General features: G+C 43.1%; 1 protein-coding gene across 2 annotated transcripts in view; it reads right to left on the bottom strand.

The window, feature by feature from the left end:
• JAZF1 (JAZF zinc finger 1) overlaps positions 1 to 26,824 on the bottom strand; it is a 297,907-nt gene extending 271,083 nt beyond the window's left edge. For both annotated transcript variants that reach the window (XM_031455104.2, XM_064487488.1), the window contains exon 1: positions 26,472 to 26,824. In XM_031455104.2, the coding sequence (XP_031310964.2) occupies positions 26,472 to 26,586 (115 nt within the window). In that variant the 5' untranslated portion in view covers positions 26,587 to 26,824. The remainder of the gene's footprint in view (positions 1 to 26,471) is intronic.
• Between the last annotated feature and the right edge of the window lie 617 nt (positions 26,825 to 27,441).

Raw genomic sequence — 27,441 nt, 5'->3', positions numbered from 1 at the left:
TCTCCCAATGACTCAGAGAAACAGAGAGAAATCAAAGATCACATAAGTAAAAATAAATTTTGATTTAGTCTCCCTTTGTAAACTGAAAGGCAAAAATAAAAAATTCTACTCAGGAAATATAAGAGTAAATGTGGTGAATTAATGAACAAGGGATGGAAGAGCAGGGACGAAAGAGAGGGTCATCGACAGAGGAAGAAGAAGGCAGAAGTGTGAAAAGGGGAGACAGAAAAATGACAAAGTGACAAAGCACAAAAAAGATGAACAGATAAACAAGTACAGACCTACAAAGATTACTTGAATAAAAAAGTTGTTTAGAAGTATTATGACTAAATATTTTTAAAATCTATGTAAATCTGTGTTGCATTTTCACAACAACAGGCACAGAGCAGCATTATGTAGTTTCTTAGTTTCTAGGCAGAATTTTAAAAATTTTATAAATCATATAAAATGGTTCATTGAGCTCTCTGGCTGATTTCCAACTTTTAGAGGCCAATTTCCCACTTATGACAATTTCCCCTTCAATCCAGAAGCAAAGATGGAGAAAAATGCTTGGGCAGAGAACAGCCTGGGATTGTCTCCAACCAAACTATACAGTGCCCACTGAAACATAACAAAAGAGAAGGAAAACCATCCCACCGTTCAAGCCTTTGCTCCCTTCTCCTCCACTTCCCTCCAGCACGTGTGCCCAGCCCAGTCCCAGGCCACACTAGTCCCTAGGAGCCAAATGCTGCCCATCCTTCCCACCCCTGTGCCTTTGCACAGTTACCCGCAGGAAATGTCGGCCCTTCTCTACCTTCTGACTTCACTCCCCAAGCTAAATCCTGTTCAAAGGCCACCCTTAATGTTTCCCTTTTTCCCACCGACTACCCCTCACCCATGTTCCAGCCACTTATTCACCTCCAGAGTAGCCCCATGAGCAGAGTGGGGCCACCAGTAACCCCCACAGGAGACCCTGGTTTGCTCACCTATAAGCACTCAGTTCTCAGCACAGTATCAGTCAGCGATAGGGCTCTTGGAAAATGTTTTGCTGAAATAAAACTAATTGCATGAAAGCATATGGCTCTTTTGCAAACAAGCCTAGACTAAAAGTGGTAACAAAAAATGGTAATAATGTTCTTTACAAATTTCTTCTCCTAAAGTATGCATTCAGATCATGATTTTTCTTTTTCTTTTTTTTTTTTTTTTAAGACTTCACCTTTTCTACTGGGGAAATTTTCATTATGAATATCCAGTTCCAGATGAAGACACTAGGAAATTCTGAGGCAAACCTGGCCCACCATAATCTCCATTTTCCCTCTTCCTGTATTCACTCATCACCCTTCACCATAAAACTCCCCTGTCTTCACTTTCTGCAGCCACACTGAACAGATCTACTCCCTCTTCCTTGACAGCCCTCCTCGTATCTGGAATTACGTTCTCTTCACCAAGCTAAGCATGACCAGTCTCTCATCTCTGCCTCACTCAGGGGTTCCAGAGCCTTCATTTCTTGATAGCCTTTCTCTGACACCCATTTCATTCAATGTGACAACCAGAACTGATGGGACCCAGCAATGACCATGGTGGGGCTACCAATCACCATAGCGAGGATGCAATACCTATATTAAGGGAGCTTTTGAAGGCCTGCAAGAAGGTGGGCTTGTACTGAGTTTGAGAGGAACCAAGAGCCCAGAATGTTTTTACACACCATATATCCCCCCCTGCCTCCCCAATATTCTCTCTGGTAACAATCATGAGAATCGAAAAGATGTCCCCATCAAAACCTCACTACGAAAAATCCAGGGAGAATGCTGAGAAACGCTGAGAATTCTCAGTACCTGGTCTTTTCAAATTGGGATGAAGGAAGTACATAAATGGCAGCCCCTAACAAAGGTTTCCCGAGGTTTTGGGGACTGCCATCCTGCCTGACTTCCCTCCACCCACAAGGATATCTGGCCGTATAAGGGAGAATCTGCAAAGCACAGATAAGCTTTTGCTGCAGTCCCACAATCAGAGCTGTCCAACAAGAGAATGGACCTGAAAAGAGTTGATATGCCCTTAATCATTAAGATGGTTAAGCATGGAAGTGGGCCATTTGTCATGATTCATACAGAAGAAATCCTGCAGGGGGTTGCTGCTTAAGTTTGAGAATGCTAATGACCCTTCCAGTGCTTAAGATTTGGTAATTATACAACTTCAAGATCCCTGGGCAAACTTAATCTCATTTTCAAAACTCTGGTGTCCTGGAGTGAGTGCAGGACTCAAACATTCACTCAATAATCAACCAACTGACCAAACCACATTTATTGCCTATCTCCCAATGCATGCCCTTGTCTGTTCAGGCAAAAAATGAATCCCGTTCACATGCCCTAACCAACTGCATCCTTTATTATTCGGCTTGTACCTTATTAATCTACCACTGAGCAACTTTAGGATGTTGATGACAATACCAAGCCTTTGATTCCCTATTCCTATCTATCATTTACCATGATACACAATTTCTGTTTCAAAATTTCTGTAGCATCAATGACTACAAATACATTCCATTTTTTACTAAGGTGAAGCCTACATACTGAAACAAAAATGGGGTCCCTGTGATAGAAAAGACTGGTCTTTTCTCCTCAAAGAAAATTATATTCAAAAGAGACAAAACATACCAGGGAGAGCAAGAGCCAAAACATTTTAAAAAGTAAAAGCTTAGAAGCAGATACAGTAATCTATTTGCAACTGCTATCAGCCCTTGTTCAGTAAAACTAAAAATAAAGTTGGCCTGTGGTTTACTAAATTTGGTTGCAAGTGCTTTTCCCACCAAACCACTCTGCAATCACATCAATCACTAATAAAAATGATTGGGAGGTGGGTGGAAGAGAGGCTGGAGTAAAAATACACTGTAGATTTTCTGGAATGGATGATGAAATAGAAGGTTTCACTTCTTGTTTCAACTATTTTAGCACCTTCTCATCTTACTCAATTTCAGGTCCATTAAAGGGACAGGGCAGTTGGGCAGAATACAGGGAGAACTCATTTTGAGAGAAGATTAAAACCCAGCCCAGTAATAAACTCTTCAGTTACTGTATACATCAGTCAAAGCAAATAATTCACTCTGGGTTTAACTCATTCTGCAGGACTCTGGAATAATGCATTACTCTTCTGATAGAGGCACAGGTCTATTAATTACCCAAGTGTGCTGCTGCAAAGCCATAGGTCTTTATCCTTCCCCTATAAACTGTGTTTTAGTTTTAGGTAAGAGAAATTCAGATGGGAAATGAGTAATCTGGGAACTTCTCACAGCTCTCTGGCCCGCAGTAAGTAATCCTTTCTTCCCCTTTCATAGTCAATCAGCCAAGGTACCAGGCTGTGATACCTCAGAATGTGTGTGCATGCATGCATATGTGTTTGTGTGTGTAACCACAGAAGTACAAACACAAGCACCACTTGTAGAGGTTGTGTGGCATGGCAGTGAAGACTAAGGTCCCTAGAATCCAATTCCCTGGGTTCAAATTCTCACCCTCTGTCTCACTAGGGTAGAAGACCTTGTGCACATCAACCTTGCAATGGCTCAGCTTTTGATTCATAAAGTGACCATAAAGGTAACTACCTCCTAAGGTGGCTGCAAGGTTATACAGGCTAATACAGGTAATGTCCCCAGTACAGTCCCAAGTATATATGGACATCCCCTGGATAGACACAGTATTCATTCAACCCAAATTGCCGCTCACTCCAGCAGACTGGGGCTTTGTGGCTGCCAAGAACTATGCAACAATATACTTAAATACCAAATCACCTAAATCGTCCGGCTGGAGCCACGGCTCCTTAACCAAGTCCTTACTTGTGAAAGGGTCTCTTGGCCCTGTTTACGCTGGATGGGCATCAAGTGTCTGTTTTCCTCAGAATCTTAAAGTCACTGGGTCAAGGCTGTCAAGGCCCCTTTTCACATAGAGGAATCAGTTAAGGACTGAGAACACTCTGTGTGGGGGTGGTGGTGGTGGTGGTCGCCTGGCCAATTTCATGAGGAGTCACTTTGCGGCTTTGGCAGAGTCTGCCACTGTCTGCTGGAATAAATCTGGAGCCAAAATATGATTTGTCTATTTTGACTTGTGTACATTTTCTGAGTACAAGAGACTATTGATAAGGAAACTAGGTAAGAGGAGAAAATGTTTGTTGACTTCCCCCTGAAAGCACAAAATGTTCATTCATTGAAGAAGGGGGCATGTGCTCATTATAATTATGGATTAAGGCTACATCTTCTATAGCAGTGGTTCCCAAATATGCACCAGAACTGCCTAGTTATAAACATAAACCACTGGGTCCCACCCCTGAAGTTTCTAGTTTAGTAGGTCTGGGGCAAGAGGACCCGGTGCTGAGAATCTGCATTACTGATACAGTCCCCGTAGACACTGACACTGTGGCTCTGGAGACTGCACTTGGAGAACCACTGTTCTATGATAGAAGTGCCTCCCTTAGCTGTTAGAAAATTCAGACCCAAGGACATAGCACAGCACCAAGCAAAGGAGGGGATAACCATTCTCATTACTTTTTGAATGAATGCATGAGTGAACAAGTCCCCCCTCCAACAATATCACAGCTCCCACACTACTGAACACTACATCTATAAACCAAGATGACCTTCAACACCCTTCAAACAACCACAAAGGATTTTCAAAACAGAAAATAATGAGTCTGTAGCATACAAACACACACTCGTGTGATGGTCTCCTAAGTGTTCCCCAACATCTAAACTCTCCTTCTTCCTTTCAATAATAGAAGTTCAAGTTTTAGCTGGACAAAGAGTTGCCCAATTGCAAACTTTATTTCCCCACCTCCTCACAGCTATGTGTGCTGAATAACAGGTCCCTCTTCCCATAGGCTGAAGTGTAGACGAGGTGAGAGGAGGCCAGCTTCAATCATGAAGTCAAGGACCACACTCTAGAGCAGAGACTGGCAAACTCCTGTGAAGGGCCAGACAGTAAAGGTTTTGGCATTGCAGGTCATCTGGTCTCTGTCGTAACTGTTCAGTGCTGCCACTGTAGCACAAAAGCAACCACAAACAATATGAAAATGAGTGTGGCTGTGTTCCAATAAAGTTTTATTTATGGACGTGAAATTTGAGTTGCATATAATTTTCACATGTCAGAAAACATTTTCCCAACCATTTAAAAATGTAAAAACCATTCTTAGTATGTGGGCTACAGAAAAACAGAGGACAGGCCAAATTTGGCCCTTGGGCCATAATTTGCCAACCGTGCTCTAGAGGATGACGAAGCAACAAGAGAAGGAAGATGTCCTTAGAGAGCCTCATGGAGCATTCTCCCCTCCAAACCAGAGTCTACTTCTGTTAACAACAGAGAAAGCAGCGTCTTCTTCTCCTATCAACTGTACTTAAGGGGCCTGTTTAAAAAGCTTAGACAGTACACATCTACATATCCGAAATCGCACTGTGGTGTGAGGTAGTCTGAGATATTATTCAAAATGAACAAAGTAAAAGGCATGGAAGAGTCCTTTTTTAAAAATCCCATAAATAAATAAAATCCTAAAAATAAATAAAATAAAATAAAATAAAAATCACTGATGTAAACTTAAACTCCACGCTTCCATACAACCTTCCATAGTGATGGAACGGGTGGGAGTAAACGTCTATCTTGGCGGCCGCGGTGGACTGGGACTGCCTGTCATCTACTCTCCCCGTATTCCTTCCTAACAGAACCCTGGGCAACCTACTCTGCAGAAGAACCACGCTGCTCAGCCTCCCAGAGCTTGGTTGGGAGCAGGGACTCTGGGCCTAAGGAGAAAGGAAGCCACACTGAACACACAGACACACACACACACGCTTCCTGACGCTGTCCAGGCCTCTCCCCAAGACCACAGCTCATGAGAGACCGAGAGGAGGTAATAGGCCACTCCCTCCCATGGAGATGAGGTGACCAGTGTAATGTAAGCAGTAGCTATTGGGTAGGGCTTCCCAGAAACCCTTTTGGCCATCCCGGGGGCCTGGAAATCAGAAATGTTAACTAGAGCTCTGGAGACCATGAGGTAATGAGGAAAGGAATGGCGGAGATCTCAGTTAGCATGGACATCCTGGGCCACTGAAGGGTCTAGAATCCTTCCGTAATCAGATCTCTGTTACCAGCAGCCAATGGGATTCAAATTCACATAGGCCCCAAATTAGATCCTATTTGCACAGCTGAGCAGAGATAATACCTACATCTGCATGGCATATAGCTCAGGGACAGAGAATTCTCAGATACAAGGGAGCAACACACCCGGGGTCAAGAGGATGTCTTGCAGGGTGATTCTGGGAAAGCCAGCTTGGCCAGAGGGTCCTCTCACCATTAGTTTACCCTGACTCTACAATACCTCCTGACCACAGCTGAGAGTTCAGTCTGACATGGACACGGACTGGGCTTAGCGATGTTGAGCATTCGAATGATGGTCAAGGAAACTAGCTTGATTTTAGCTACCGAGATTTTAGCTCTCGGTAAATGGCTTTAGGTCCTGGACCAGCCTTCCTTGGCTGAGAGCCAGTCAGCACATCCCTATACCAGCCACAGCTCTGGGCCCAAGGAAACTGCACTTGGTCATGAGTCCCCACCCTCAAGGAGCCAGGTAATAAACAAACATATAAATAATATAATTCCAGTAGAGGTAAGTCCTACAAAAAGATAGAACGAGGAGGGAGTGCAGCTGCTCTATCAGCTGACGTGGAGAGAGAACCCCTCTGAGTAGATGAGACTTAAAGTATTAGTCATGGGAAAATCTAGAGAAGTAACTGAGGGCAGGGTTGAGGGGAACTCTCCATACTATCACCATCATTTTTCTGCAAATCTACAACTGCTCTAAAAATCACAGTGCACTTTTTTCAAGGTCGAGAGAGAAACCCCGGCAGAAGGAACAAAAGCAAAGAGCTTGAGGCACGAACGATGTTGGCGTGTTCGAGAGGACAGTGAGTGTGGCTGCAGCCTGGCGAGTGCAGAGGGAGGGAAGGACAAGGGATCTGAGAGATGGGCAGGGGTGGCAGGTGGTGAGACCTGTAAGCATCATAAGGCTTTAGGATTTTCTCTTGTTGGAATCGGGAGGCTGGTAAGCAAAGGGGCTGATATGATCGACATTGTTGAAAGATCAGTCTTGCTGCTGTAGAGGACAAGCTTTAGGGGAACTCAAAGCTCTGAAAACTTCTCATGTATAAAAACATAATTAGGATATAAAGTGTTTGGAATTAAAAAGCTCTTTCAGCTTAGATTGTGATCTTTTAAAAGCAGCTACTTCAGTTCTGTTTATGGTAGCAAAAAGCAGAACATAACAGAACAACAGGGTGATACTGCCCCCAAGGTGGTGAAAACTGGTTCTAGGGTTGGGCTGGGGAATCGCACTCTTTATATATGTATGCAGATAAACATACAGTACAAAACCAAATATACAGTATATCCATGGTATTAAAATTTCATGGGTGAAGGGGACAGGAGATAATGTCTAAAATGGTTCTAAGAAGGGGCTTAATGAAAAAGGGGTTGAGAAATATTGATTTACAAAAACACCTCATCTAAAACAAAATACAGAGTGAACCACTACCGTCACTTTCTATCTCCTCATTCTGCTTTTCTTCTTCACTTACCACTACCTAACATGACATACACTGTGTTGTTGTGGTGGTTTATATGGGTCCCCCAAATAGAATGTAAGTTCAAGAGAGCAGAGGCTCTGTTCACTGCTGTGTCCCCAGCACTTAGAACGGTGCAGGCACCTGGTAGGTGGGGTTGATTGTGTGGAAGCAGACTGTTGGATCACATGTTCTCCAAGGTTCCTTCTGCTCTACGATTCTAAGATGCTTTTAATAGCATTGTTAGCCACAAAGCATCATTTTTGATCCATCCCAGGAGGCCATTCCTTGCATACCAAAATCATCTCATAAGAATGTGGCCCCCCTTATAAATCCCACCCCCAGGACCAGCTGTGTTTTAGAAAGCCTTGGGTATATTTATCAAAGCAGCTCCACGGTCAGAGACTTCAGTGTAACAGAACCTCACACTGCATCAGGTGATCATGAACAGATTACCGAGTTTCTGAAATTATCAGCAAAATATGGACCTTTATGACATCCATTCAGCCTCTACTTGTCAAAAGGAGGTTGTCAATTGTTTGGGAGTCCTTAGAGAAGAGTTCTTGAGCTATCTGTATACAGCAATAGGCATAGAACCAATGCATTTTTTGACCTGGGAGAAACCTCAGGAATCATCCATTTCTGCAGCAGAGAGTAGCTCTGGATCTCCAAGTCCAAGGTGAAATTCTGGTTACTTTCTAGTGAGTGACAATAGGCAAGTTATTTAATCATCCTGTGGCTCAGCTTCCTCACCTGTTAACTGGGAGTAACAGGTGCATCCCGTGGGTGAATTAACTCATGCAAAGCACTCAGAACAATGATGCCTAGCACTCCGTAGCCATATTATCAGCGTTCTGGTTTTCACTTTTGTTAAACTTAAAAAATCCTTTACAGAAAAATTAAGCCAAAAGCTCGTATGTAGGAGAAGAAACCACTAGGGAATTCTACAGAAATCCCAGAGCCCCAAGAAGCACTTCTAGACAATCAGTGATTGAGCCCAATGCACGTATTTTACTCCCCAACAAATGGAGACTCCAGGTTGATGTAACTGGTCAAAGTCACACTAGGAACCCCACCTCAACCACTGACCCTCCTATGCGCTATGTTCCAGGTGGCTCCTCATTAGGAAGGAAGCACAGAATGTGTGAGCCAATGGAGCTGCACTGCTGTCATAGGAAGGAAGGGTCATGGGTTACACACACACACCAGAGTGCAAAAAGAGAGCACTTGCCCTTCATGGTCAATCACGGACATTCACCACAACCCGCAGTGCAAAGCAGGAAGTCCCTCTGTGGAATCCCTAGTAGGCGCATTATACAGCCTCTGCTGGAATATTTCCAGAAAACCCTCTGCTTTTCCTGATACCTTTTGCTACCGACTAGCTCCAGAAGCCAGAATTAGAAGCGGTGCACAGCTATCCTTTATTCCCAAGGACTCTCACCATTCCCAAGGCAGTAAGGTGAAGGCTTCGGAGTCAAACCTAACAAGGTTACTTACTCTCCTTAAGGTTCAGTGTCTCAACTTATAAAAGAACCTCCCTCACAGCCTTTCTGAGAGGGTCAAATGAGATAATGCTTTCAATTGTGTTTAATAGTCCCCAGTACACAGTTAGAGCTCAATAAATTATAAATCCTATTAATTATTGTTATAATCACCTATTCCTTAAACCACTGGACTATCAGCTACTAAACAGAAATGCAAAATTCTCAAAAGCAGACTTACTTGTTGGTCCAGGGCTGCTAGCTATTCACTGAAACTAGGCCCTGCCTTCCTCCAGAGCAACAGAACTGTCGTTAGGCCCTGCTGGGGGCTGCCCGTGCCAGCAGGTCTGCAGCACTATGAAGACATGCAATTAAGCTCTCCCCAGTGGAACAGAGTGGAAGGACCGGTTACCCTTCAAGACCTGGGTCCTAACACACTGGATGTGTCCTCCTCCACCCTCTTTTCTTCTCCAACATGAATACAAAAGTTCATCCTCAGAGAAGGATCCCAGGGAAAGCAGCTTTTACCACACAGAGGGGAGTAGATGCTAGGAGAGCAGAGAGATGAGGTGGAAAGAATCTGAAGCCCTGAATGGCCACATGGAGTGGAAAAGCCTGCTGAACCACCCTGGATCCTTATGTGAAAGAGAAATACTCCTTGGACCATTAATCCATATGATGTTGGGCCTGTTTGCTGTAATAGCTGAGTCTTTTAGCCTGAGTGACCCCTCACTGGGGGCAATGTCTTAGCTGAAAATTTACAATACTTTTTGAACAAGCTGATGGTAAGATCATAGCCACCATCTGAGAGGCAACTCAAAGGACGAGATTTAGAAGAATATTAAAACAAAATATTCTTTAAATGCCCTTTAAATCTTGTAGACATGCCATGGAAATTCACCTCTATACTTCTTCAACTCTTCTGATGTAACATAAAGCAGACAGGGCTTCCTTGAGTGCATAAAAGTGTCTGATTAGAGGCAAAGCATGGAACTAACTCAAAACCTTTACATTCCAATGGCCTCCAAAGTCTTTATTTCAAGGCAAAATGTTGAAGGGAAAAAGGAAGAACTAAATCTGTTTTTAGGAACAATCTAATCTGGTTCTTAGAGCTGAAGACTTCATGGTAGAGGACACATGTCTGGATACAATTCAGTGGATATCAGCTTAAGTTCCTATATCATAAACTCCGTGCTATTGCAGAATGGGGTCCAGGGATGAAACACAGCACCTTTTGTTGGCTCATGATTTAGGGAGGAGAAACAGAAATACTGGAATAACAATAATGGAATGCTGTCTGTATACCTGTCAAGCAGGTAACAATAAAAGCATTATCAGCTCAGATTTATTAAATGTTCAACAAGCTCCACACCTTGTGCTAAGGCTTGTCACTTACTTAACCTTCGTAACAGCCCTATATGATAGATACCACATTCTTCATTTTGCGAAAGTGAAAATTCTACATTAATAAGTTGCCCAAAGTCACAGAGGAGTCCAAGCAGAACCTGAGGTGCCCAACACGAGTGACCACTCCCTCGGCCACCTGAAGACGTGATGGAAGGAGGGAGAATGGGGAAAGTAGGTTCCCAACTGGCAGGTTAGCCCTTTTCCATCCTCTGTGACCCTGGCTCAGAACTGGAGGAAGCGAAGGAGCACAAGATCCATACCACAAAGCAGTCCCAAAAGCTTTTCCAAAGCTCTGTGTGCTGGGAAAGGGCATCACAGTTAGTGTTCTCAACCTCTGAGCCTTGCCAAACAGCTCAGGAACTTAGAAGACAAGCCTAGAACACTAGGCCATCCAAAGTGAAGTCTTGGGATTCTTAAGTGAACTTCAGAATAGAAAGGGGGTCATCCTGAACCAGAGAAGGCTATGTAGAAATGTGGCTAAGTAGAAATCATTTAACTGCTGTTATCTGAAGTCTTAATTTCCCCATGGGAAATGCTTATTCATTCAGCATCGAGGAGTCCCAGGGTGTGCCTCCCAGGTTCTCTGGGAGCAACTTCATGTTTATACAATATTATGATCATTTTTGGGAAAGTTTATATCTCAGTACTAAATTTCAAATGCTTTTGGACTTTTTCTATTTCTGATGAAAGATATCTGTGATAATGGATCACTGTTCATTAACATCGCTCCCCCTTCCCTTTAGGGAAGAATGTTTCCCTGCCCTATCAGCTCTGTGCCTGACCACATGACTTGATTTGGCTAAAGAAATGTTAAAGACATTGCATGAATAAAGGCCTTTAAATGAGCTTCTGGGGTTTGGGGTAGCACCTGCACTCCAGTGGCCCACCATGAGAAAAGCATGCCCCTAGTAGCTGCTGCCCCTTCAGCCTTGTCCCCCGAATGAACATGTCAGCTGACTTGTGCCCAACCTGCAGGAGATCAGCTGACTGGTAGCCTGACGCTGAGCCACCCACCTGAATCCAGCTGCCATCAGCCAAACATAGTCACCTGGCAGACAAGACAACATGAGAATAATGAAATAATGAAAGCACCTGAGTTTTGGGATAGTTTCTTATGCCACATTATGTAGCAGTAACTGACTAATGCATCACCACTTTGCATTAACTGGAAAGGCTAAATTACAGGTATAAATAGATGTGTTTCTGAGTAGCTCACTCTTTGATATTTCCCTTGAATTTTATTAACTGCCTGGGCATCCTGTCACCCAAAATACACCATTTCTCAATTACCTGAATAAAGATACCAGTAGGTTAGAATATAGAGAATAGGTTCACACACCCTCAATAAAAGCAAAAGCTCACTTTGACAGTGACATGTTTACACTAACATTTTCCCATAAGATGCAGATGTAGAAGAAAAAACCAGTATCTATTTTTCATGGAAGAGCTACATAAAATACTACCTTTCAGAATAAAAAAAAAGGTGCTGATGGTGAAATAATATCTCAGGCTCATGGTCTATAGAATCTCCCTCAGTAATTTTCTGTCCTTCTGTCAATATGTTTTGAGTTACTGCTGTCAAGACCATTGTCTCCTTTTTTCTCCCCATACCCCACCCTGTCTGCCAAAGTTCATATCCACTAAACTCTATGCAAAACTTCACAAAGCTCCTGAACAAAAATTTTAAGAAATAGGTTCCCAGAGTTTGAAAACTATACCAAACATTTTCACTGACTATTGATAATCCTTATTTTCACTCCGTGACTATTGGTAATCCTTATTTTCACTCCCATTCCAAAAACAAAATACCAAACACTAAATGAAGTACATTAGTCAAAAATGTTTATTTCAACACAGACTGCAAAATAGAAAGAGGGCTTTTATGATTAAACAAAAAGCAAATTAGATTTGAAGATATTTAGAGGCTAGTTAAGTTTTCCCAGATCGCTCCAGGGCTTTGAAGGTGGGGTCCTGGATGTAACAAAAGGCATAGCGGGAAGTAGAGCTGTAATAAAGCTGCACAGCACTATGCATCATCATTTAGGGCTGGGATTATTTTAACTCCTTTGGGTGACACTGGGTGACATACAGATCTACATGCAGAGGCCTCAGACAAAGGCTCCTATCCCACCCCTCCCCTCCTTTCTGTCTCTGCTCCCACCACCCCAGCCTCCCTGCTGTGCCTGTCCCTCTGCCTGGAACATTCTTCCCCTAGACACTGAATGGCTTCTTCGTCCCCTACTTCATTCAGCTCCCTTCTGAGATGCCTCCCTCTGCCTTATCTCCAGTAGGCCTCTCAACCTCTCTCTCCCGACTCACTCTGTTTTTCTTTATGGCACTGTGACTGTTTGAAATTATCTTATGTATTTGTATTTTGTCTGCTTCCACTGTGAGCACAGGCTTTAACTGCACTGGTCACTACTGTGTCCCCAGCTCCTAGACAGTGCCCACAGAGTACTCCATAAATACCTGCCAAATAATATAAATTGAGTTTGAGACGTTGCTGCATGAAAAAGCAGAAAAACAAACCACTTAGTTACTTACCAAGTCAGATAGTCTGATAGATGAAAATCTTTCAAGACTTAGACTTCACGGGGAGTGAGAAGGAAAGTAAGTCAAGGGACCTTCAGTGATAAAAAACTGGAAACCATTTTTTTTTTTAATTATTGATAAGTCCCAAAAGCCTGGACCAGCTATTTAATTTGTATCAGATTCCAGGGTACTCTTTACAGAGGAAATCCAGTATATTCTATAGGACTGAAAGGGATTTCAATCACAGGAATAATGTTTTTAAAATATCCTCTGCAATCAGTAAACAACTCAACAATTGTCACTCAGGCTTCTAAAACAAGGCCTGGCCTGGGACTTTCCTGAGAAGCTTCCAGCATTGGAGTATGTGACATTTCAAGAACTATTATTAAAGAGATGCACAGCCACTGAACGAGAACGCAGCATTTTGTTAGAGTCCTACAGTCATGTTCTTGGATTTCTTCATAAAAGCCCTAAAAATCTTTTCGAATGATTCACAATAAACCTTCACAAACACACAAAAAAACATCTCCTGTTTTTCCACTGCTTAGTTCGTACAACATGAAGAAGTTATGTTTTCTGTTTATATAGTTTAATAAACCTCTCTAGACTCCTAAAATGCCTTTTGTCCCAAACAGAAAATTATATTTCTCAAATGTGGAAGTCATTTTTCTAATCATATGATCTAACATCTCAAAGACTTAAATCTAGACAAACAATACTAAATTAAGGCTGGTATATTTTGAAACAGCAAGAATTTGTGTGCAGAATGTTTTAACAGCTCATGGATTCCTATGACTTATTTAAACACAAACCAAAACTCTACTAGGGAAACCAAATTTCATCAAATATCTCAAAGTGAAAATACTTAACAAAAACGAGAAATGAATAAAGTTATTTTGATTCATCTTCTTCCACTATATTATGAAAACAGAGAGAGGACAGAAGAAGCTGAGGAATGTGGCACTGGGGGCATCCTCGCGGATGCAAGAAGATGGTACAACCCTATCAGCATTACCATTTACCAGGGTGCTTCCTGGTTGCCAGACCCCTCATATGCATGTTTTTATTTAATCCTCATAACATCATCCTGAGATAAATACTAATTACCCTCAAATCACAGAAGGCAGGTCTAGAGAAATTAAATAACTTGCCCAAGGTCACACAGGCGGCAGGACTGGAAGCAGCGCCCCCTGACCACCCCACAGGAATGCCTCCACACTCCCTCCTCCAGAGGCAATGAAAGGAACTGGAGAGCTTTCTTCTCTTCGGAATTCTCCAGAGTTCCAACAACTAGCACATCAATATATGTGCTATCTCACTACACCATGAGATCTGCGAAATTACTCCCATTTTAGAGACGAAGAAAATGAGGTTGCTTCCATGTCTTGGCTATTGTAAATAGTGCTGCTATGAACACTGGGGTGCATGTATCTTTCCGAATTAAGAGTTTTCTCCAGATGTATGCCCAGGAGTGGAACTGCTAGATCATATGGTAAATTTATTTTTAATTTTTTAAGGAAGCTCCATACTGTTTTCCCTAGTGGCTGCACCAATTTATGTCCCCACCAACAGTGTAGGAGGGTTCTCTTTTCTCCATACCCTCTCCAGCATTTTCTGCTTGTGGACTTTTTAATGATGGCCATTCTAACTGGTGTGAGATGGTACCTCACTGTAGTTTTGATTTGCATTTCCCTAATAATTAGCAATGTTGGCAGCTGTCCTTTTAAGTGAAGCAAGGACTCTCTGGTTTGCCAGAGTTCCCCCCAACTCCAAGTTACATTGAACTTGGTCACTTCACTCATACATTGTGTCCTGAAGGCATTTGGGTTTGAGACTCTTAAGGCCACAGGCTCCCTAGGTTGAGCACTTCTGCTCTAACTACATAGCTGAGGTGGTATCAGGTCTTCATACTTGCCTATATTAAATGCTTGCCTCCACTAAAACTAAAAATTCAATCTATTAGAACAGAAACCCATAAAGGGTAGTTGTTTAAAAGTCTGACCCCTTTTTAACACTCCCTAATCTTCACAATGTTAATTATTTCATTAGTGTAAGCCAATGGGTTCTCAACCTTGGTAACACAGTAGAATCAACTTTGAAGTGTTAAAAACACAGGTGCTCAGACCCAGACCACCTTGGTCAAGCACACCAGATGGTCTGGGGATGGAGCCTGGGCATCCTTGTTTTTTCCAGGTTCATCTAAGTGATTCTTTTCAACTCTTGTTGAAATTTGTTGAAAAGTATTGACATAAACTCTACTGATACATAGAGTATGACTTACAAATCAGTACAACTGATTTCCACCAGCCACAGATGAGAATCATTCTCATTACTTTACGATACACATGACATAAACATTTAAAATGCTATCATCTTTGCAGGCTTTGACAAAATACCATTTCTTTATTCTAATATCATAAGTGAAAGGCACATACAACTAACATCTCTTGACCAAATTTTTTGCCTGATGTTTGCATATTTTTACAGCAAACATTTTGGTGTGGGTCCCTGAAAGTGCTGAAGTGAAGCAAACATATAAGCGGGAGTTTCCAACTCAAGAACATTAAAACACATTAACTTAAATCACACACTGTCAACCAATTCGTGTAGTTGGTGCCAAACTCCAGACGCCCAGTGTCCAAAATATTCTGTCAAAAGATTTACTTGATAAAGACATAAAATCTAAACTATCAATTAGGCAGGGCCAATGAAACACCTGTGTGACACTTGCTGGGTGCCCTGAAGAGGAGGTTCAGCCACAGACACACCAGCCTGTGCGATACCGCAGTGAAGTGCGATCAGCTCAACAAGGGGAGAGGCCTAGAAAAATTAATCTGAAATTTCTGAAGTGAAGGGTTTCCATAATATGCATTTAGCTTGAGCTTACAAAGAAGCTTCAGAAAACCCATTTCCTTTAGTTGAGGCTTGATCCCTGAGGAATTTATGCTTATTTATGCTTATTACCACGGTATTCGGTTTACTTAATAGTAAGCTGCACAAGTATGTCTCTACAGATTCCCCTGCTTTTGCCGTTACTTATATAATTATGCCATGTATTGAGAACCAGGCAGCTAAATTAGCATTCAAGAGACTCTCACTGAATTGAGCTAGGTAAGAAAAAGGGGGCTTCCATTTTAAGCCCAGATATGCTCCTACACCTGGCATTTGAGGTCTGGTGATGCAGTAAGGTGACCTAAAGCGTCCTCTCAGTGAATGCCACCAGGGAAATGTCCAGCAGGGAGGGCTCTAAGCACATCCCAAGAGACCAGGATTTTGGCTCTTAATTCACAATGTTTATAGATGGGTCCCATCAGGTACCATTGGTCCAAACAAAAATTTTAATTATATTTTTTAAATAATGCACATAAATATAATGACCTTACTTTAATTTTGAAAATCTAAAGTAAAAGAGAAGTTTATAAGTGTTTATAGTCTTAGGTATTATGTCTGAAAAGAGTCCTCCACTCCTGGATAAATATATACCAGTGAAGGAGAGAAAACTGGTTAGCATCTTTAAACAACTCAGTAACTATAACCATTTTAGAACTGCCAAACTATTGTTTTCATTATTGTTTCTGTGATGCTGGGATGCTCATGGACCCTCCCAACCTATATAAACATTTTCTTAGAAGACTTATGTTTCTATTTATACCAGAAAGCAGGCATCAAAGTATCTCCCCAATCATCCAATGGAAATGGAGCCATTCTGTATGTAAGACACTTAAGTATACAAGAGTCTTCTATTAAAATACAAACATCCTGTAAAAAGTCACAATTTATAAAGAGCACGTTCTAAGGTATATAGGGACATCTGACAGCAAAGCCTGCCCCTTGCTCCCCTGAGTATTTTACTGGCTGGGTACTTCATGCTGGGTTCTTTGGTCTATGTCTTGCGTCAAATGGGACTGATACTGAACTCTCAAGCAATGCATTGAAAGCAGCTAACTAGTGCCTCACTTGTGCACACTTAATAAATGGTAGCTATTGTTAACTATGTTATCCAAATAAGATTGTCAAAACTGCCCAAGTAGAATCAAGATTCAAAATCCAGCTCTGTCTAGCTTCACACTCCTAGCTTCTCCTCACCCTGGCCTCTTGTCTCCTTGACACCAAACATCCCTAACGAAGATGTGGGTGGGATGCAAGATATACTTTTGTCCTAACATCGTTTAAGCCCTAAAATGTTCTAGGCAATCAAATATTGTAGGTAAGGCAAACAATGATTCAACTAAGCTTTATAATATTCTCTACCTGGAATAAGATTCCCAATTGTAAAAGTAAGAAACAGACTTTTTTTCAAATCTCCTTTAAAAAGTCTTCAAATCTCCTTAATATAAACTACCTAATTGCATAACTGGTGTTTGTATATGGTACGTATACACATATAAGTCCTCACATATGCACACCTCCAGAGAAAACTAGCTTCAGAAAAATGCTTCTCACTGCCCAGTTACCTTTGTAACTTATTCTTCCACAGCTCAAGACTTTTCCAATTTTTTTTCATTTCAATTCTGAAAATACTTCTTGAGGAAGAGGCTACAAGGATGGCAAGGCCCTGACCGCCAGGAAGAAGCTAAGTTTTTGGGGGAGGCAAAGTACACAGGTGGTTACCATAAAGTGTGGTACACACAACTCTGGCAGAGACGTGGCCGGGTGCTACAGCACACAGGAGGGACCAATTATAATGATGCTATTCAGTGAGGGGGAAAGAGGCTTTCTCTCCTGAAGGAAAATGTTTCTGTTTTATAATCTTACCAAAATAAATAAGCATTCTAGTCATATTTCACTAGATAAGGTATTTAATTAACATGGGAGCATATTTAACTCCAAATTAGAAGGCAGTACTTTCAGGGTGGAAATGTCTAATTCATAGCTTGCTGTGAAGGTGAATTAAATACCGTATGAAAATTGTCTAGAACTGTCTCTGGCACATAGTAATGATTCTAATTGGTATCAAGAAATGGACCCAAGTTTTGCAGGGCCTGCAGCTTTGGACTGTTTATGGGGGGGGAAAGTGACATTACAAATACAAAATGCTTAAAAAAGTGATTATTTAGATTAAGAAATCAAAACAAAATACAAAATTTTAAAGCTGACATTACCAAAACATCACAAAATCAAAATCTAGAAAAAAAAAAAAAAAAAAAGAATCCAGTCTGTGAATTAATTAACCACCTGAAACACTGCTGTAAATATTTCTTTTGGGCTACACACTCTGATTACTCCTCATATGACAATGGTTTATATTAATACCATTTTCTATAAGTCACAAAGATAAATCAGTCTTTCCTCAAGTATGGCTGATCAAAACTTATTGTTAATTATTGATAATTCAGAAGTTACTTTCAGCCTCATAACTCTTTATAATGCCATGTAAATTTTTAGGATTATTGTCAAATTTGTAAACACCTCTATTAATTTTCTTTCACATGTGAGCCATAAGAATTAGGGCATTCCAAGTTTCCTTGTGCACTGACTAGCTTTAAATATTTTTTGTATTGATGACACTCAGCGTTGTTTGTTGTCAATTTTGTCAATGATGTGTCTGTATGTATGTGTGTATGTATGTGTGTGTGTGTGTGTATATATATATGTATATATATACACTTGTCAATTGAGCAAGAAACTTAAACACAAAATTCCCACTAAAAAACATGGTGCATTTATAAATGTATATTTGCATTACTGAATATATTCCTAACAGAAAGAACTTCCATATCGAATACACTTAGATTAAGAACTGACTTTTCTACTTACAATTTTACAAATCGAACAAGTAGAAGAATTCTCCAGGCTAGCTTCTGGCTCCATACATTTCAAATCATATTCCCACTGGCTGTCGTGGTATAGATTGCTGCTGAGATACTCACCTGCCCCTGCCCATCTGTGTAGGGACCCCAGGTGAGAGAGCACAGTGGATGGCATCCCTGTGAGGTGATTCCCACCCCAGGATGGCTAGAAGTAACTTAACCAGACACAGAGAGGACTGTGAACCATATAAATACATCCCACTCAACCCAAACTAAACGTATCCCCAGTTCAACTACCCCTTAGCTGTATCTGAAAAACACTCTCCACTCTTGATATCACTGACTTCAAGGAGAAATGTCACAGAAGGGAAGTCAGAGTAAAAAAGGATAAGGTAAATCGATTGCTATTAAAATCTTACACCCTACAAGTTTCACAAGTTATGATGCCATCTATGAATGCATGGCTGTGTACACTGGCAGGGCTCCTCCAGGGCCTTGGAAAGGGCTGGGTGGGCCCAAGCAATGTATTCAGAAATGGTGAAACATGTATTGTACAAGTGAGGGGCCCTGGGGCTTGTGATTCATTAGCTTCACAATAAATCTGCCTCTGCGGTCCCCATTATTATTCCTCATTTATCTCAGTCTGTACATGTCTGGTTTCTCCAAACAAATTTCAATTCCTTGGAAATACGAAGTACTGTCTTAAGTATCAGCAATACAGAAAATACTCAAAAATCTGTGTGGTAGTCCTCACTATCCATAGTGATCTACAGAGAGAATGTATGTATTATATACTCACAGATAAATCTACATATGTATATATGTATACACAGACATACATGTGTGGTATATATACATACATGTATAAAATACATATATTATTTATATATGTATTTATATGTTGAATATATGCCACTTATCTATACTTAAATGTATATATATCAATTTTATATATGTATAATACCATAGAAAGAGTGAGTCTTTCTGAGTTAATAACATGGTATCCAGATCTTGTCCCTTCAAGAAGGTCTGTTCAGCAGAGAGGCACTAGTAGAGCCAGACAAAGAACAGGGCTTCCTTTAGGAGGCCAGTGGGCAAGCCAGGCCATCAGGAGACTGTCAATGCTCTCTGGTGCTGGACAGAGAGTTTGTAGTTAGTGACCCAGAAGAGTCACTTTTACTCCTGCCAAAGCAGAGAGAGAGTTATTGGGACGATTTCATCCTCAAAGAGAAGTAATCTGGTCCACGCTTACAGCTGGACTTTAAAAAAAAAAAAAATAGGTGAAAACTGCTGCAAGATTACAGTGCCAAGTGCAAGGAGAAAATATAATTTTCTTTAAACTGATTTAGCATATTAAATGAAAGGCTTTTTAAAAAAAAACCCAACATATAATAAATTTCTGACACTTGTAGTTTCTGGTTTTCAGATTCTAAATAAACATTTGCTATTCAACACTTTAGCCAAGTCAACATGGAGCAAATCTATTATATCATCACAAAACAAAATGTATTATCTGCAATCCAGCAAGTAATTCTTCAGTGGTACCCAGGCCACATCTGCATTGTTAAGATCTGAGGGCAGGGGTAAGGATGGGGTGGGGAAAGAAATCTAAGGACACAAATCTAGGTATGATTCTTGTCCTAAAAGCAAAAGTTGGAAAAAAAGGGAGGATTTTTTAGGGCTTCAATAGCATTGTGTCCTGTCTCTCAGATCTCAGTCTAAAACTCAAGGCCTGTGGCTTCCAAAAGGTCCTAGGAAAGCCCCTTCATCAAGTGTCACCAGCCTGCTCCAGCCTTAAGGCTTCTCCACTGGCAGGAGATGCTACCAAAATATATGCCATCTAAAGGAAACTATTACCCAGAGAACACGGAGGCTTCTGTCAAGCCAGTCAGTTGTAGGCAGTTTTTCTGTCCGTACATTTCAGTCACACATCAGAAAACATGGACACTGGAGAAAATAATCAGAAGCTTGTGAAACTTATACGACAAAATGTTCACTAGCTATGTTTTATAAGGGGTCATTGTTTGCAGGTGAGAAGTGAGCAAACGGAAAAGCCACTGACAATAGTGTTTTGGAGAATGCTGTGAAGTTTTACACTTACGGTTCCCCCACTGTGTGGTGTGTGCATACATGTGTGTGTGCGTGCTCATGCACACGCACACCCTTAAAGCCTGCCCTGATTCTGTCCCTGGGACCTTCTAGTGAACTGTAGAGGGAGTAACAGGGCATCCTGCCACCAAGCCACAGGGTGCAGGCAAAGAGCAGGGCGGGCAGGGACAAGCCTTTCATTCATTCATTTATTCATTCAGTCATTCCTCCTCCCCACAGGAAATGTCCCCGTGGGAATGTGCCCACAGGCCCACAGCACAGTGCCTCTTTCTAGTTCCAGGCTTTTTTTCAAATAAATGCAGGCCACAAGGAAAGGCCATGTTGGAAGCCGCTGGCCTTGACACCACCTTCCAGTCCACAGCGGCAAATGCCTTTGCCAGCATCTAAAGTACCTCTGGCCACACAGAAGAGAAAGCGGCCAGAGACCGCAATCCCAACACTGGACTGTGGAAGAGTGTCCCATTTCCAATTCTCAATCTTTCCCAGGACGGGCCTGATGACTTTACAGAGTTGTAGGTGGACACAACCCACAATCTATTAACCTGTCATGCAGACTTTCATAGGATTCCAACATACTTACTTAGTAAATACACAAAATGGCAGGAACTTGGATGACGTAGATAATTTAATACTGCAGATGAGCACTTTACACTTAAACTCACTTACTCCACATCGGCCACTCTGTGGGGAGGGGCTGCTGTTATCCTCATTATACAGAGGATGAAAGTGAGGCCGACAGTGGTTAAGCCACTTGCCCACAGTCAAATGCTCAACAAGTGGCAGAGGTGTGTATATTCAAACCCAAACAAGCCAGGTTCACTATGCTGCCTCCTGGCTGATCCTCATCTCAAAGGTTCAGATGTAATTGCTAAAGGAGGCATCACAGACCAATTGTGTCTGGAGTGGGAGTAGGGACGGTACTGTCTAGCAATTTGGCACAAGCCCAGCTTAGCATACCTGTCTGAAATTCAAATTCCAGATCACACTTCCCAGCCAGGGAAACAGGCAAGTTAAGCAGTCATTCTGTACCTCGGTTTGCTCACCTATCAAGTGGGGATAACATGAGCCAACTACATATCATATATCCATCTATGTAGTACACTGTGGTGTGCTTCAAGATAGTGCAAACTTTTACCAAACCATCACTGAAGCCAAATTCTACATTATTGATATTTTTATATTTTTTTCCAGAGACTTTGACTTTATTAATTAGATGGTTTACAAATCTATCCTATGAAATGAAGCAGCATGGATTTATTACCTGGGTTTTGGGGATGAGGAAACCAAGTAGAAACTCACAACAAGAAACCTGCTGACATTCAGGGTCAAGAACCACTAGGTCATAGCTACTGCAAGCCACTATTAGTCAACGATACTCCGTCTCCTGATGGTGCCCTGACAGGAAAATCTGAGGCTCCTCACATCTGGGAGAAGTTCTCCATGACCTGTTAGTTTAGTACCATCACGAGAATAATGGAATCCAGTCAGATTCTGTGTTTCAGTTTAAGAGGTGCAGGCTGCCTTGGGGCCTTTGCACTGTCTGTTCCCTCTGCCTAGACTTCAGTGTTTCCTGTTTGTCCTCATGGCTAACTCCCTCACTTCTGACAAGGTTTGGCTCACTTATCAGCTTCTCAGTGAGGCCTATCCTGACCAACCAATTAAAAATTCCAACACTTCCACCTCCCAGACCACCTTGGCCTGCTCTAATCTTTCTCTTTTCCATACCACTAACCACCTTCCAACATACTATATAATTTACATCTGATGCTGACGATTTATGATCTGTCTCCCAGCATTAGAACATAAACTCCCCAAAGGCTGGGATTCTTTGTTTGTTCACCAAGTGCTTAGAACTGTGCCTGGTACAAAATAGGTGCTCAATATCTATTAACACATAAATAAAATCAAAATGCAGAACTTTTACAAATGCACCAAATAATCAAACCTGGTAAGAATGATTAAACAGTTGCCCTTCTGAGACCAAAGGCCAAAAGATTTCACAGCCCTGGTATGTACAAATGGAGCAGACATTTCTTGAGTTTGTGACATGACTTTCAGTATTAAATTTAGTGCTCTCAGTGTTTCTATGATTCTTAGTTCCCAGTTCAACTTCACCTAACTACAGTGTGCATGTCAAGAGTATTTCTGCAAACTCACAGTAAGAAGCAAACAAATTCTGATCAGCTTTTCCTGTCTCCAGGAAATAGAGCCAGGCTATGAATGATTGGATAGTGAAGCTGATGGAGAAACACTTCACAGCCGCAGAGCTGTGGTATTTCTAGGCAATTTAAGTTGGGGGGAGGGTTCCAGCTGGGGTACTCAGCTTGTACCCAGAGACAGGTGCTCCAGGACTACACCAATGGTGAAAGGCAAGGAAGAAATCAGGAACTTGGGTCCAACACTCCTCTAAGAGAAAGGAAGAGAGCCAAAACAGAGGATGATGAAAAATCACACCTCCTTTGGCTCTACAAGCCCCAAATACTTGTTCCTAATGGTTATGGGTAATTGGTTAAAAACAAGAGCTGAGTGTACATGAATAAGAGAGACAGCTACCCCCAACTTAATGCACTTAACTATAATAGCAAACAACTATATAGTTATGATGAAAACATTGTGCACTAAAGGCCTTAAAAAATCTGTCAAGAAAGAAATATGCCATAGTCCCATTCATAAACCTTCATTTTATTTCTGCTTAAGGATTTTGACTAGTGGTTAAATGGCAGTAACTTAGAAAGGTCTTCAAGATGGATCCACCACTTATGATTGCTAAATACCTTTATGATTGCTAAATAACAAGCTCCTTGAAAAATTAAAGATAATATTGGCATACATCTCTTAGCAGTCTTTTCATGCATCTTTTTAATGTAGCCACTCCATAACAAGGACATAGAACTGGTAAATCAATCATTAAAAATAACAATCTCTCTTGAAAAATTTATAGACTGAACCACAAACAATAAATTCCACTTAACAATACATGTGTGTATAGAACTTTCACCAAATGCTTTGTTTGATATATTTTCCCTCATATCTCTTCTTCAGAAATGTATTAATATGGCACTGCCCACTAAAAAGGTTGTTTTTATTCTTCTGGAGGTCAATTCTTATTTCTTTCTGCATAAGGAGCTGTCTTTGAAAGTAAGGGGCCTCTCCTCAATCAAAGTACAAAATAGTTTCAGCTGGTCTCTTCACCCTAGGAATTTTAAGTGTTTGTTCATTCTAACATTTACTTTCCATAAGGTTTGCTGGTTTCAAACTAATTCCAAAGTATAGTCATCGTTAGCCATGTCACAAAATTCGCCTAAGTCATGACTACTGTTATAAACTTAACTGTTTAATATTTTCACTAAGAGAAAAACACTAGCCCCTTGGGCATGACTATCACTTAAATGTTTAGTTTTAGAAAATTTTTGGAACCCTTAATCCTTTTAAAAATGTTTGTACAATACTAAAGACAATTTCTGCAAACTTAAACTTGTGATTCACTGATAGTCTTAAATTACCTGAATATAAACTAAGTCCTCAAGAAAAATAACTGTCTTTAACACATTTTAATAAACAAATTATCTTTTCTTTTAACTAGCTAGTCCAAGTATGCAGGCAATGTGGGAAAATTATTACTCACATTAATTATACTTCATCCTGAAACAACTGTTAGTGGTGAATAGGATATGCAATGACAGCCTTCCCTAGGTCAGAAAATGTCATTTATGTATTTGTTTACATATATTCTTTTGTTTATTATTGAAAGTAAGAGAAGGAACTTGAACTAACAAAATTCTCATTAGAACTTTGCATTACTGGAATTTTAGTATTATTTTAAACTATCCATCATAAAAAATCTGATTTCTCCTCTAAGCATCCTCAGTTATGACTAGTCAATCTCAATGATGAATCAGCAAATATGTTACTCCATTAAACTCCTGCCTGTAAGACGACCAAAGCTTGCCCAGTTCTTCTGTCACACCTTTATCAGGGGAGAGGGCAAAAGCTATTGCATGAATGTTTTAAAACTTTGTTAAGTTTCAAAACCTGGACAATCACTCATTGTGATTATCTTTTGAAAGACGTTTTTGGAAACATTTTCAGATTATTTCCCATTCTGAATGTCCCATCATAACCATTCTAAACTAGCATTCAAGGCTTATTAAGCACACACTGTGTGCAACGAGAAAGCATTATACTAAGAGAAGGAGCCTAAAGCTCGGCCTCATTTTATTCGTGCATAAATACATAGTAGTGATTTATTCTCTCAACTTCGTAGAAACGTGAGCTGCATCCACATGGCTGAATCCATAGCATTCATTTGGAAAAGACTTTCTGGGGGCAATTTACAGGTTCTCTGGATTAGACTGTCTGTCTGAGGCATCACGCGGTTCCTTCACCTTCCAGCCCACACAGGACACCCCGTGGGCGCCGGCCACACCTTCCGCAGGTGGCTGGATCACCCGAGCCAAACGAACCCGACCCATCTCTCCTCGCGGGGGCTCCAGATAGAAGTGTGTTTATGCGTGCAAGGGTTTCTGTGAATTAATGGACTTGTTGAAAGGCCCCGGGGTCTTGGGCAGGAAGAGAAAGCAGCGGCCCCGCAGGGCGCCCCCTCCCCCGCGTCCCCCGCGCCCGTGGCGCTTCGCAGGCCGCCGCTGCGGATCCCCTGCGCAGCCGGCGCACCTCGGGCCTAGCACCATTTGAAAGGCAAATCTTTCAGCCGGGGCGCATTTAAATGCCCGGCCCTGGGCCCCAGGGGATGGCTCTTCAGCGGACGCAGCCGCAGGGGCCTCCGGGGCGGCGCGGCCCTGGGCGCTGGGCGCGGCCCGCGGGTGCACCCGGGACTTCAGCCCGCAGCGCCCCGGAGTCCGCGCCAGGCCTGGGCAAAGCAAGTGCTCCCAGGCCAGCGAGCCTTGCCGCCGCCGGGGGAGAGGACGAGCCCCCGTCCTCTGCCCGCGGCCTCGGCTCCGGCCCCCTCCCGACGCACCACACCTAGCAACCGGCGCTGACAGGACGCAGTGGCGGCGGCGGCGGGAGGAGGAAGCGGAATGGCTGCCGCGGTGGAGCCACCCCCGCCCCCCCCGCTCCCACCTCCCAGCGGCTGCAGCCGCCGCCGAGCCCTGACAGCTCGAGCCGGGGCGGAAGCGGCAGGCAGCGTGCAGCGCCCGCCCCCCGCCGTCCCCGGCAGCTACGACCACCAGGGCCAACTAACTCCGCGCCCCTGCCCTGCGCCGGCCGGCTGCCCGCCCCGCCGGGCCCGCCGCGCCCGCCGCCCGGCTCCCGGAGCCCGGCCCCGCCGCCGCATCTCCCCGCCGCCGGGTCCCTCCTCCCGCTGCGGCGCAGCCCCACTCCCACCACTTCGCCGCCGGCGCGCACGCCCCTCGGAATCCCCCAGCCCGCCAGCCCGCGGCACCTAGGGGCGCCCTCCTCTACCCCCACCCCCACCCTGCTCCCCGCACCCCCCCAAACCTCGCGCCTCCGCATCCCGCCACCCCCACGCCCCGGTCTCGCACACACCCTCCCCGCCCCACCGCCGCCTTCCTCCCTCCTGGCTACCCCTGGCCATTCTGGGGTTCTCGCCTGGGCAGGAGTTTCCGCACGCCGGGCACCCCCGCCCACCCCCGGGCCATTTACCGATGTGGTTGTCCTCGATGTGTTCGATGAGGTCGGCCAGGGTGGGGAAGTGGAGTCCGCAGCCCCCGAATCGGCAGGTATTGGAGAAGAAGGAGGCGGCGGCGATGCCTGTCATGGTGCTACATCGAGAGCCCCCCTGGTGTCGGCTCAGCGAGCGCCGGGCGGGCGGACGGAGGGAGGGAGGGAGGGAGGCAGGGTGGGGTGAGGAGAGGAGGGGCTGGGGGAGGGGGAGAGAGGCGGAGTGAGGGGAGCGGAGAGGACGGGACGGAGGGAGAGGGGGCGAGAGAGATGGAAGGATTGCGAGGAGAGACCGGGAGGCTGAGGGGAGGCGGCGGCGGCGGCGGCGGCGTCGTCGGGAGCGGCGAGGGGAGGGTGAGGGTTGGGGGTGAAGCCGCCGCAGCTGGGAGGAGGGACCAGGGCGCGCGGTAACAGCTGTGCGGCCCCAGCCTCCGCCCCTGGACCGAGGCCTCACCTGGGAGCGCCTGCCATCAACTTTATCTCATTCGGCCTGCCCTTCACAGTTGGTAATACGTGCAATCTGGAGCCTCCTCGGTTATGTATATTACATTCTTAGTATATACACATCTATTAATTACACTTACATATCCGCAGTGAGAACTCAGGGAGTACCCAGGCCTCTCTCGGGGACATTTGTTTGCACTTGGCCACCTGTCTAGGTTTGACACCGACATTCACAGGGGACCCAGGAAAGGTAATTGTATACACCTTCCTCTTTAAACCTTCTTTAAAAAAAAAAAAAGCCCATATTCTCTGGAGGTTTGCACTAACTAATTGATTTTAATGAAGTTTCCCTCTAGGCCAGAAGAAAATCTTAACTTTATTTAAATTTCAAAATAGAGTGCTTGATTGTCAAGTGCATTTGCCTGTGTGTTACATGTGTACCACGTTTGTAATACTCCCTGCTCCTTCTGGGAAAACAAAAACTGAAATAATTTCATTTCCCCAAATT

Source organism: Camelus dromedarius, chromosome 7 (genome assembly GCF_036321535.1).
Source record: "Camelus dromedarius isolate mCamDro1 chromosome 7, mCamDro1.pat, whole genome shotgun sequence".
Lineage (NCBI taxonomy): Eukaryota > Metazoa > Chordata > Mammalia > Artiodactyla > Camelidae > Camelus > Camelus dromedarius.
The sequence above is the reverse complement of the archived record's forward strand: the minus strand, read 5'-3'. Positions and strand labels throughout refer to the sequence as shown.